We start from the raw sequence: 12,730 nt of genomic DNA on the forward strand, positions 1-12,730 counted from the left end.
GAAACTTAAACGAACTTATGTGTGTATATAAATTCTAGGTGACAACACTTGGGTTGGACCCCAAGGGGCACCCCAAGTTTGTAGAAGGGAGGAGTTATGGACAAAGTGAACCTTGACTCAAACCACCACACACGTGCGCACACCGCCGTCTGACCTGCCGTATCGGGTGTGGGTTGTGGGTCAGGTCAATTCTAGTATTAATTTTTTGGACAAAATTTATTTAAATTTTTTCTAAAAATTCTTGCGGGAAAGTTAATTTAAATTTTGCGCCAATTTTTTCTGTCCAAACAGTGTCCTTTTTCAGTCCATTTTCCAGCAGGTTCAAATTGTTCAACAGATCGAAAAACAGTCCAGCAGTTTCGAACAGGTTTAAAACTACCCAGCAATTATGAACAGATATGAAACTGCAGCAGTTATCTATTCAAACAGTAACTGCACCTGTTCATTCAAAAACAGATCTGTTCATGTCAAATTGAACCTGTTCGGATAGATCTAATGGTCACCTAATTGTCTATAAATACCTGGCCATTTCCAGCATTTTGGTTTTTTTTGGGGAAAAATTCATATGTTGCCTTTATTTTGCTTTCTTGCATCATTATTCTTTATACTAGTTTTAGAATAAAATTCAGAGAGTATAGAACACAGATTTGGTTCGCCTTACAAATTGTTTGGAGTGCTACTACAATTTGTAAAGATCATTGTATCCTGAAAGATAGACGTCACTTATCCATGAGCACCGAAAGAGGGCGAATCTGTCTTAAGAACAGAATGTCACACACTCGACTTGATCTAACTTCGTACTTATTCATTTCGGTAAAATAAATTTTGTAAGTAATTTATTTTTATTTGTTTAATTTGTTTCAACTTAATTATTTTACGCAAAAAATTGTTCCAACAATACCAACATTGAGAATTTAAGACGCATTGCCACCTTATGCCTAAAGTAACCATTCCAAAGATGCTTAGTCATTTCAGTTCTTCTGTTTTTATATATGACAACTTTTTTTTATGAGTAGGTAAAATCAATGTGACTTTTTATAAATCAATGAATTTTTTACCATTTGTTTTTTATTACCAGACATAAATGTATGTATTTATTGATGGGAGCTCTATTATTTTTGTATTAAGAAAACCAAGTAAGAAATCTATTTGTATATAGCATTACTCTTTTCAATAACATGTCCCATTGCAGTTCAAAGAATTGAAGATGACCCAAACAAAATTTATATGAGCTTTGACAATATATAAAATACCTATGTTAACAGCATAAAGTAACTTCTAACTTCATTAACGGGAAATTGGACTAATTTATTACAACAGTACATTGTGAAATAAGATTTATGTTGACTAAAATAAAATAAAAAAAGAAGAGTAAATGGTAAATTTACATTCTATACTCTTATAGTTTGGACCAAGTTTCACTTCACCTTGTAGTTTCATATGTGACACATTGAACCTTACACTTTCTTACATGCAATGTCAGCTTCAAGCTTTGGGAGTCCGATGGGTGGAAAAAGAGTTCCCCACTTTTGGATGATGTTATATCCAAAGTTTGAATCAAGGCTTCACAGGTTTGATGTAGAATCTACAGACAAAATGATCAATTGCTAAAGTTAATCAATAAGCATGTGTGCAAGGAATAGCCTGATGCCCCATTATCACCACACACAAAACAAAATTTCACATAAATAAATAAAATCATAATGAATTAATTTCCATATAAATAGAGTAAATATGGTTTGGTTTAATGGAACTGTTTACCAAGCAACCCCCAAATTTGACAAGAGTTAAAGAGGGATAGCATTGGTTCATCAGTTTGCAATAGCAGATTCTCTATAATTTGATAATGTAGAAGCTAAAGTCTTAATGTGAAAATTTGATGATGTACAGTTATAGTTTCTTAAAATATAGCACACTTTAACTAATAAAAGTTTGCATCAATTTGTTGAGTCTAATCATACCTCTGCATAATTCCCAAAGTTATCCTTTTTCCTGTCGTTTATTAATCAGTTACATTACATCCAAAACAACCTTTGCCATAAATGTAATCATAAGTTTGAAATAATTCTCTAAGTCCAAAATCACCAGAAAGCCAAAATGAATTGCATTGTAAACGAGTTTGTGGTGAATAGTAAACGGTGTTCTTTTGTTAAGAGTTCTATGCCTCAATTTATATCATCAGGAGCATTATTACGCACTAGCACATAAAAGCCATTAACAAAATGAACCATTTGAAGAGATGAAACAAAATGTTACTATTTGTGCTTCTAGGAAACAAATATTGTCAGATTCACATACCACTTAGCTTTCTATGTTGGTGATGGGACCCTTAAACCAGTGTCGAGCACTCAAGATCCAAGAAGAAATGGTGAGAATGAGTAGGCCTCCGACTGCAACTGGAGTATAATTAAGAGTCTGTTCGGTAATAGGGTAGGCCACTGGTAAGGAGAAAAGCACCGATATGGTTGCAACCCAAAGAACTGCAATCCAACCAACAAGAATCCCAAAGCAGCCCAAGTTGAAAGGCCCCGGAATGAAAGACTTGCGAGCCAGAGTCACCCTAAAGAAGATGGGAAACGCATAAGCAATGTAGAGTCCGATTGTTGCTATTGATACCATGGCTTGAAATGCCACTAAGCTTCCAAGAGACTGCAAAATATTCACAAAAGAGGAAGGTAGAATTAGCATTAGAAATAAGAAAATAAAAATAAAATTGCTTGGAAGTCGGATCAGGTGCTCAGATTAGTGTCATAGCGAACATCAGAACAACTAGCATGAACTTGACCAAGTTCCTCTAGTATTTATCAGTCATTTCATTTCCTTTTTTTGGAAGACAGACCCATGTGCAACATTTTATTAGAGAGAGAGGGAGACAGAGATGAAAAAAGGAAACAAAATAAATAAATAAATAAAAGATCACTACAAAAAATTGCAACAAAAAAGAGGTTTTTTCGTTTTTAATTTCTTACTACAAAAAACATAAATGGAAAAAATAAATAAATTGAAGAGGGAAGAGAACCATTCCATTTGCAGTAAAGAAAAAAAATTTGAATCTACACATGTTTACGATATGGAAATTATTTCATCTCCATGTTTGTCCTCCAACTCTTTGGCCTCCACCAACTTTGTCAGTGATTTTCCCAAAACTCTAAAAGCACAAATGCGATGCAAGAAATGATCGTACATAATAGCATCACAGATGGTTATGATAAAAATAAATAAATAAAGAAACAGTGAGATGTCCATACCGTAAGAGCCATGCAAAATGCTATAAAAGCAGAGAGCCAGACTGCATTTAAGGGGACTTCGTGTTTGTTTACTTTATGCCAAATTGGTGACAGTGGCATGGCTCCATCTCTTGAGAACGCATAAACCATCCTGGGAATGAATATTTAATGGAAAATCTCAAATCAGTGGCACAATGAAAAAAAAAAAAAAAAAACATTTTCATAGTTGCAACTGTGGTTTGGTGCAAGTCCTTTCCTGTGTGTCAGACTTGCACCAAAAAAATTCCCATGTGTGGAGGAATTTTTTTTTTAGACTGCCCTACTAATATGCAATTGTCCCCATATTCAACAACTTAAGTAGGTCCAAAAGGGAATTCTTGTCTTAAAAAGAGAAAACATAAACAAACAAGATTGTTTACCTTGAGTTACTGGTAATTGAGCTCATACCACAGAAAAATATGGCAACAGCAACCACCCCCAAACAAATAATACCCCCGGTACCACTGTGATATCTACTCTTGAATGCTAGGTAAAATATTTCAGCAATAGCATAACCACCAGCATCATTGTCCTCACTCAAAAGGTATGGGATGTTGGTCACTGCAAAGGTGATACCTAGCAGGTAACCCCATCCAACAACTACAGATATTCCAATGGCACTAATTATTCCCTTTGGTCCATTCCTATCAGCATTTTTTGTTTCCTCTGTCTGAAAGAGAGTTTAGAGGCAATAGTATGGCTTTGTTTCAGTCATTTGATTAAATATGAATCAAACAAAAGAAAATACTAGACAGCAACTAATAGAAAATATATAGATTGTAAAATGAAATTGACATAGTAGAAATGTTATAGTTGATCGATTAGATTAGGGTTAGATTAGATGATATTAGTCATTTTTGCAAGAAGAGTTATGTTCCAGTTGTGAAAAAGTCATTTGTCAAGACAGGACTAGCAGAACCCATGAAGCTGAATATCCCTAGTATCATCCCCTAGATTTCAACGTCAAAAAATAAATAAAAATCCTAGCATCACTCAATTTGCTACTGAAGAAAACAAAAATAGCAAAGTTCTTTCAGTTCTCCAATTATTAGAATAAAAGGGATGAACCTCATAAAGATGCTCATTTCGTTTAGATTATTTGGACTCAATTAATCCTTTTTTTTTTTTTCCTCATTTAAATAGCCAAAATTAATCAGTTAACCAAATGAGAACTTCCACATTTGTCAAGCTTTGAGACTATCTTACAAAGTTACAACTATCCAAAGCTGGAACAGTATTTAAGATGGCAGTAAACAAGAAAACAGAACTTACCATATGAGCAGATGCATCATACCCAGTTAAGGTATACTGGCTCATTAGGAGTCCCAGGACAAATATATAGACTTTACTGCTGATTCCATCACTATTATCCGTGTTGAAAAAAGTGAAGACAAACTTGGCACTAGCCTTTTCTTTCGCAACCACGGGAACAAGAATCATAAGAACAAAAACACCTAAAAATACCAAAATTCATTGTAAGGTGCACAAAGGATGTTAAGCAATATAAGGTTGTGTTTAGATCATGGATTTGGGTAGAAATTTGGAAAGCGCAAGGAAAAGGTGATAAATAGAGATAAAATTTAGCTTTTCTTTTCGCTTTCCAAATCCCTACCCAAATCCAAAATCCAAACTCGGCCAGAGGGAACAGCAAGAAAGGGTAGTGATACTCTGCATACCTACAAGATTCCAGCCAGCAGCTAGCTGTCCAAATAAGGACATCCAAGAGATAGGAAGACTGTTTATGAAAGCATGTAGGAGCAAAATTCCACCATGTATGACAATAACTACATATTTAGAGGCCTCATATCCACCGCCATTTTTCCCACCTGTGCTAAGGAGAATAATCACCTGAATCAGCTGTGCAAGCGAGAAATCTATACTTGTTGTAACAGCCCACTGCATAGAAAGGTAAATTTAGTGATTAGTATACATAATAGAGGCGAACAGACAAGAAGAAGCTGGACCTTGGAGTAGATATTGAAGATTTTCAAGCTTCACAACAGGAAAATTTTCAGAAATACCTGACCAACAATGTTGAACCTACAAGGAAAAGATATAATTTTACCGAGCATCAGAATATGTATTACAAGAATATCAATTCGATGTGTTTACATTAATGTGTAGCCAACATAATACTGAAAAAGCTTTCCCTTTTCACAAATGCAAAAGCTAGTTAAGAGCAATCTACATCTTACAAATGCATTTTCCAAAAATAGTAGCTCAAGATTTGTGGAGGATTACCATGATAGTAAATAAGAAACCAGTTATACCTAATTAATCCGTAAGGTTAGGTTACTTTTTCTTGTATAGGCTTGGTCACAGTTTAAATTTAATTCATCAATTTTTTATAATGAATTCGTAAAGGAGGAAATAAGAAAATATTCTTGACTGATAAAAACTGTTTTCTTGAGTGAGTGTCCAACGGTGTTGGATCTCACATTCTAGTTGCTGATATATCAATGATTTTTTTGGTACCATTGGTTTTGAAAAGTTCAATTTGTAGGCAGTACTATTGCTGGAGTTCAGAAAACTAAGGCCTAGATAGAAACCTAGCTGCCCATAGAGAATCAAGCCTGGCCAGCTAAGAAGCTTAGTCAGGCAAGTTCACCACCTAAACGGTCCTCACCCTGAACTGAGAATTCTATTTCAAGCTCAATTACATAACAAACAAAGCTCAACCAATGTGAAGCTCAGCTTCAAGAGGCACAAAAACATTTAAGACAGGAGTGTAGCAAATGAGCAGTTATAAAAACACCCATTGTTTTCAGAACTTTTAAAACAAATGAGAAACAACATGAAAATATTTTGGTACCACCTACTGATTCCTCTGTTTTGGCTACCAGTTAGAAAGTTGTTATCACTAAGTTTGCAGTTGTAAATGTAAGAAGGTGTTGGATTATGACGAAAGAAGTTAAGATAGGAAGTGCCACCACATACAACCTTCTGGTGTCAATTGACCCCTCTAGACTTTAAAAGACCATTGAAAAATAAATGTACTTATATTTTCAAGTAAAACTGACCCTGCTGATTTACAAAAAAATTGAACCCAGTGCAAAGAGTCGAAACGAAATTTTAGAAAATTTCAGTCTTACTTGTTTGGGTACCTAGCAAAGGGTTTGCCTCCTTACTTTTATCAATGGGGACTATAAGAATGGAAAGAGCCTTTTCAACAATGAAAATTATGAAGTATCGATTGCACATTCAAATAAGAGATCAGAAGATGAATGATTATTTAATCACATACATTGAAAAAAGAGGTATTCAACAGTTTTGATGAGGAGACAATTAGGCAATGATTTCAAAATGAGTAGTGATATATAAACAGGAAAATTATACAGAATTATTATATAGAATGATGTAACTTCTTGTGCTTCCTTCATTTAAAAACATTAAGCCTATCCTCATCATCGTAACTTACAAACATGGTAAGCATACAAAGTTTAAGTGAACAACAATACTAGTGTGGGTCTCACAAAATTGTATAAAATATTAAGTAGTTCATTGCAAGTTTGAGCATCAAACCTACATATAAAAAACAAAAATAAAAATTGAATTAGGAACAAAGTGAGCTAAAAATGATTACCAGCCAGTGATCCATGAGGCAAAAGGTGCCCATTTTGGGCCGGCAAGCTTGGCACTCCAATAGTAAAGCCCCCCAGAAGTTGGGTAAGAAGAACATATCTCAGCCATGGACAAACCAACAAACATGGTGAAGACACCAGCAATGAGCCACCCATAAACCAAAACAACAGGTCCTCCATAATTAAGACCAGTATTGTACAGTGTGGTTATACCGGTAAGTACAGAGATGATTGAAAACGAAAATGCAAAGTTTGATAGAAACCTGAAAATTCCAAACAAGACCCAGACACAGAAATGTTTATTGACCTAAAAATCATTTAAAAAATAATTAATTTCACAGATGGTCCTAAAGTATGTGTTATATTACACTTGAGTCCCTAATTTTTTAATTGTTCCATTTTGGTCCCAAAATATGCAATCTATTACAATTTAGTCTCTAACATCAATATCATTCAAAATCAATAACAAGACGAGGGTTATTTTCATAATTTTACAAAAAAAAAAAAAATATAACAAAACTAAAAGATTATGGACCAAGAATATAATAAAGTGCATACTTCGGAGACTGTAAATCAAAGTACAAAACATGCAGCAGAATAAAATGTTTAGATCATACCTTTTTTGATCTAAAACCTCGTGGATAAATCACGTGCTTCCTGAATCTAGCCAATCAACCCAGCAGTGAAGTGATATTACAATATTGAATATCACCCACACAAACCACAGTGCAAATGGCTTTGATCGTTATTTTGGGAGAGAATCAGTATCTTGAAAAAAAACAAACATACGTTGTTTTTCCACTTAATCACCCATATCCCATATATCAGATATATAATCTATTTATCTCATTTATCCATTTGTTAAATTTATCCATTTGTTAAATGAGATAATATTTGATATCTATATCATCTATCCATATCATGATATGATAAATATAAGTCAAAAAAATGATGTATTATTGATTGATTTATGTTGTATTGTGTATTTATTACAAATGGTGAGTGGCTCATTATATAGGAGAGGGTGAGTGTAGTAGGTGAGGAGTAGGTGAGGAGTAGGTGGTGGTGTAGTGGGTTATTATTGATTGATTTATGTTGTATTGTGTATTTATTACAAATGGTGAGTGGCTCATTATATAGGAGAGGGTGAGTGTAGTAGGTGAGGAGTAGGTGGTGGTGTAGTGGGTTAGGTTTAGTGGAGTAGGTGAGGTGGTAGTGGTGGTAGGTGATGGTAAATTCTAACAGCCCCCCGCAAACTCAAGGAGGATAGAAACTAACCAACTTGAGTTTGAAGAGAGGAACAAAACAAGAAAATACATAAAAAAAAGGATAGGAGACACTGTATGGTCGTGTCAGACCGTTGGTGAAGACACTGTATGGTGGTGTCATAACGTTGTAGAAGACAGTTTATGGGGTCATGTCGGACCGTTGTAGAAGACAGTTTATGGGGTCATGTCGGACCGTTGTAGCAGACAATGTTGTGACAGTTGTTGTGACAGTTTACGGAGTCTTGCTGGACCCTTGTAGAAACTAACCGGAATCAATGTCGGGACAGTTTACAGAGTCTTGTCGGACCCTTGTAGAAACTAACCGGAATCTATGTCGGGACAGTTTACAGAGTCTTGTCGGACCCATAAAGGAGCTAACCGGAATCAATGTCGGGACAGTTTACAGAGTCTTGTCGGACCCATGAAGGAGCTAACCGGAATCAATGTCGGGACAGTTTACAGAGTCTTGTCGGACCCCTAAAAAGTCGCACCCTCAAAAGGTGTGCCCAATCTATCAAAAAGCGTGCCATCAAAAGGCGTGCCCATTTTATCAAAAGGTGTACCGGACATGATGGCGAGGCGCGTGACTTGGCTTGCGCGCCCAGGTTGTCGTCTAGCGCCGAGCGGCGCATGATACGCGTGGCTGCCTTGGCTATATAACCAAGACGAAGGCAGAGGCTGAGGCAGAGAAAAACTGAGAGAAACCTCTGAAAAATCCTTCGTGTTGCTGAGAAAGAGAGTTCCTTGTGCTGAGAGAGATAGTCTGTAACACTTTGTTGCCCAGAAAATGGCCTCGTCTTCCCGTGGTCTGCTCACTCTCTTTCCCGACCTCAACGAGTCAACAAGAGAGATAACTGGTGCGGTGACCCCTGAACCTCAACCAGGCGCCCCAGGGTTTGCTCCGTTGAACTTTCCGATGCGGTCTGTGGAGCAAAGAATGGCAGTGCAGTCGGATGTGGAAGCCAATCAGTATACATTGAAGTCATGTGTGGAAACCATGACTGCGGTGACAAACTTGTCGAACCGGCTGCAGAGTAGGGCAAATGAGGTGCAGCAGTTAAACTCCCAGCTGGCTCTGCTCCAACGCATGTATAAGGATGCGCGAGCAGAGATAAGCGTGCTAAGGGCAGAAAACAAGGAGCTGAAGCGGAAGGCCACCGTGATGTTCCGATTTGGAGGTCCGCCATATGCGGCAGTGGAGGAGCAGGGAGGAGGCAACTTGCTTGGTGGTCGAGGAAGCACGGAGGCAACACCGTCAAGGACCGCCCAGGATGGAGGCAAGAAGAAGAGACCGGCGGCAGAGTAGGTCGGTGGGTGGCCTTCTGCAGAAAAGAAAACAAATCTGTTGTTGTTGTGATGATGGTCTTTGTTTTTTTTTTTTATTATTATTATATTTTTTTTTGTTTTGTTTTTTGTTTTTTTGGAGTTGTGGTGTAAAATGGTGATCGGGGTTGATCCCGGAGATGAATAAAATATGAGTGTTGTGCAAATGTGTAAAGTGTTTGTTTTTTTTTTTTTTATTTAAAAAAAGGGGGAACACGCCCATGTGATAATAATAAAAAGAATAAGAAGGATAATGAGAAGTTGCGCAGTGTCCAGGATGTGTTGGCAAACTGCCCAAAAGAAAGAGATTCAAATATCTATACAAGAAAAGGTGAGATTCGGAATATATATATATATATATATATTTTGTTTTTTTTTTTTTTATTGTTTTAATAAGAATAATAATAGGAGAAGAATACCCATGTAGTGGGAGAGAGAGAATGAGTGGGGGGCAAACCCACGTGTCAATAACCAAGTGTAAAAGTACTCCAATGCCCACGGGAAGAGTGAACCTATATCAGTCCATTGAATAAAAATAAAAAGAAAGGTGTTGACGGTGGCGACAAGTTTGGTGGGATTTGTGGGAAAGAAAATAATTTATTGGAGAACCCATATCCATCTTTAAGAGCCACGTTAGGTCGGATGGCTTCCCTGTTCAACATCTCACACAGTCCATACTCAATAGAGACCTGGAACTTAGAGGGATCGAGTCTGAGGCCAGCGGAGGTCAGGACGGTGGTGTCGACAGCAACGACGGCGCAGAGGGCGGAGATGGCTTGGGAGGCGGTTTGGAGGCAGCGGAGGCTAAGGATTCGGAGTTGGGCCAGATTTCTGATCGTGTTGGCCAGAATATGACCCACGAGTACGGCGACGGGAAGACGAAGGAGCGATTCAAGCCGCAGACGACGCCGACCCAGTTGCAGGCCGAGTCGGAGGCGTTCCATTGGAGGCGATTGGCGTGAGGGATTTGAGAAATGAATGCAAGGAGAGCTTGCTTGTCCTGAGTCGGCTCAGAGTCGACTCGGTGACTCAGTAATAACAACCCAGAAACCAGTAACAACAAACTTGTATTCCATTGATTTTGTTGGAACGAGCCCAGAAGTGATATTCCGGCGACAAGCCCTGACAGAGAGAGAGATGCATGTGTCTATGTGTAGTGCACTCAGCAGGTTGAAGAAAGGAAATTGCAAGGTATGTATAGAAAATTTTAACGGATTAGGTTGAGGTCCGGCAGGCGGCCAAGGTGAGGTTGCCGCCCGCCGGTGAAGCGAAAATAGTAGGTTCTAAACCTGCTCTGATACCAAGTCAAAAAAATGATGTATTATTGATTGATTTATGTTGTATTGTGTATTTATTACAAATGGTGAGTGGCTCATTATATAGGAGAGGGTGAGTGTAGTAGGTGAGGAGTAGGTGAGGAGTAGGTGGTGGTGTAGTGGGTTATTATTGATTGATTTATGTTGTATTGTGTATTTATTACAAATGGTGAGTGGCTCATTATATAGGAGAGGGTGAGTGTAGTAGGTGAGGAGTAGGCGAGGAGTAGGTGGTGGTGTAGTGGGTTAGGTTTAGTGGAGTAGGTGAGGTGGTAGTGGTGGTAGGTGATGGTAAATTCTAACAATATATATCCTGAGTGGCTATCCAAATAGGTTTGAATTCAAATTCAAAACCCATTTGGATGAGCTTCAAAAGGTTCTAAGGGTCATGCCATGCCACGTGGGCGTCCAATTTCTAACAGAGACTAAAGCTAAACAAAACATGTGTTTTAGAAATCAAAATACTACAAAATGCATACTTTTAGATTGTATGTGAATTTGATCATTTTGATTTTGTCAAAATTTTTTACAAAATTTAAAAAACTTACCCTGGTCTTATTACTAATTTTGAACCATACTAACCTTTGTGACTAAAGTGTAACATATTACAAAATTTGGGGGCTAAAATAGAACAATTAAAAAAATGTGGACTAAAGTGCAACAATTTATATACTTAGAGACCATTAGCATTATTAACCCAAAAGGCTCTAAAACTATAAGACTCTGTTTACGTCATGATTTGGCTAGTGATTTTGAAAAGGAAAATGTCGGAGGGGTCACAATTTTTGTGGTCATGGTTTAAAATTATCAAAACGACATCGTTTTGGGTACAAAACATGCTAAAACGACATGATGTTAACAGTTTTGAGCCATTGTGACCACAAAATTGTGGCCCTCTAGCATTGTTGATTCGAAAAATAAAAATAAAAATATTAGTAAGATTTGAATGAAATATACTTTTTTTTAAGTTAACAAATTTCTCTATTCTTTAGCCTTTGGTTTCTCTTTTCAAATTCCTAAAAAATTCATCATTCAAACACAACTTAAAAAAGAAATATGTTGAGGTAAAATTTACGAGAGATCGCGCTTGAGTTCTTGTTTGTAGCCGAGCTGGTGGAGGCGAGCATGGCCTGAATCGAGTGCTGTGTCACCGTTTTGAATCTGAGATGGGAGTGCCATGTTTTCTTCACCACGACCCCAAACCCTCTCTCTCTCTCTCTCTCTCTCTCTATATATATATATATATATATCTACAACCTCATTGGAGCTCTGTTATCTGCAGAGAGGCTGACTTTTGTTTGGTTTGTGAAATGGAATCTGATTTGATTAATCTATCTAGCAGCTTCACTGCGCTGGGAGGAGAGGCATGGGAAGTCAAATAAAGCCACCCTGTGCCAGATGCGCACGATAAAACAAACGTTTGTCCTGTTTGCTTGTTTCAAAAAACTACATTTAAAAAAATAAAAATAGTTGTGAAAAAAATAAAAAATATTTTTTTTATATAATTTTTTTTACGGTAAAAGTAATTTTTTTAATTTTAAAAAATATTTATTAAATTGAATAAATTATAAATACACCCCATTGGCTTAAAATACGATTTGTCTCCCATGATTTTACATATTATATCCTATCTTCTAAAATTTTTAATTTTATAACAAATGACATGTTTTATTAATAAATTATCAAATTAATTAATAGTTTTTAATAATGTCATAAATTTATTTTAATTAATAATTCAAGTAATTTTATCATTGTACATGAGAGTAATTATAAATTTTATTTTTTTTAGTTAATTTTGTTAAATAAAAAATTCTAACAAGAGAGTATTTGTAATTTTCAAAACTACAAGGGTAATTTTTATTAAAAGCAAGTCTCAATAGATGTATTTGTAATCTACCTTATTAATTTCTATTTTTTTTTTAAATCAGGATAAATTATACTTTAACCTTTTATGTATGATCATTTTTCCTCCCCCT

General features: G+C 36.5%; 1 protein-coding gene across 6 annotated transcripts; it reads right to left on the bottom strand.

Moving 5' to 3' along the window:
- Positions 1–1,258: 1,258 nt before the first annotated feature.
- On the bottom strand, positions 1,259–12,181 carry LOC114321497 (amino-acid permease BAT1 homolog). 6 transcript variants are annotated; one of them, XM_082870858.1, is made up of 9 exons: positions 11,830–12,181; positions 6,850–7,110; positions 5,288–5,306; positions 4,943–5,162; positions 4,539–4,720; positions 3,647–3,936; positions 3,249–3,378; positions 2,299–2,649; positions 1,259–1,585 (listed from the first exon to the last, which is right to left on the bottom strand). In XM_082870858.1, the coding sequence occupies exons 1-8, from the start codon at positions 11,931–11,933 to the stop codon at positions 2,302–2,304; spliced, it is 1,554 nt and encodes a 517-aa protein (XP_082726984.1). In that variant the 5' UTR covers positions 11,934–12,181; the 3' UTR covers positions 1,259–1,585; positions 2,299–2,301. The 6 variants fall into 6 exon arrangements, with proteins under 6 accessions (XP_082726984.1, XP_082726985.1, XP_082726986.1 ...); XM_082870859.1 differs by having other exon boundaries at positions 1,259–1,607; positions 11,830–12,136; XM_082870860.1 differs by lacking the exon at positions 11,830–12,181 and adding an exon at positions 7,465–7,601.
- Between the last annotated feature and the right edge of the window lie 549 nt (positions 12,182–12,730).

The sequence above is a fragment of the Camellia sinensis genome, chromosome 5, assembly GCF_055761805.1.
Source record: "Camellia sinensis isolate YWXY chromosome 5, ASM5576180v1, whole genome shotgun sequence".
In the NCBI taxonomy this organism is placed as follows: Eukaryota; Viridiplantae; Streptophyta; class Magnoliopsida; order Ericales; family Theaceae; genus Camellia; species Camellia sinensis.

Bases quoted from the DNA above. Each gene is read 5' to 3' on its own strand.
- LOC114321497 (XM_082870858.1), bottom strand. From the start codon at position 11,933: ATGGCACTCCCATCTCAGATTCAAAACGGTGACACAGCACTCGATTCA. The intron at 4,721-4,942 runs GTATGCAGAGTA...TGGTATTTTTAG, and splicing joins TGCTGGCTGGAATCTTGTAG to GTGTTTTTGTTCTTATGATT. The intron at 3,937-4,538 runs GTAAGTTCTGTT...ACTCTCTTTCAG, and splicing joins ATGATGCATCTGCTCATATG to ACAGAGGAAACAAAAAATGC.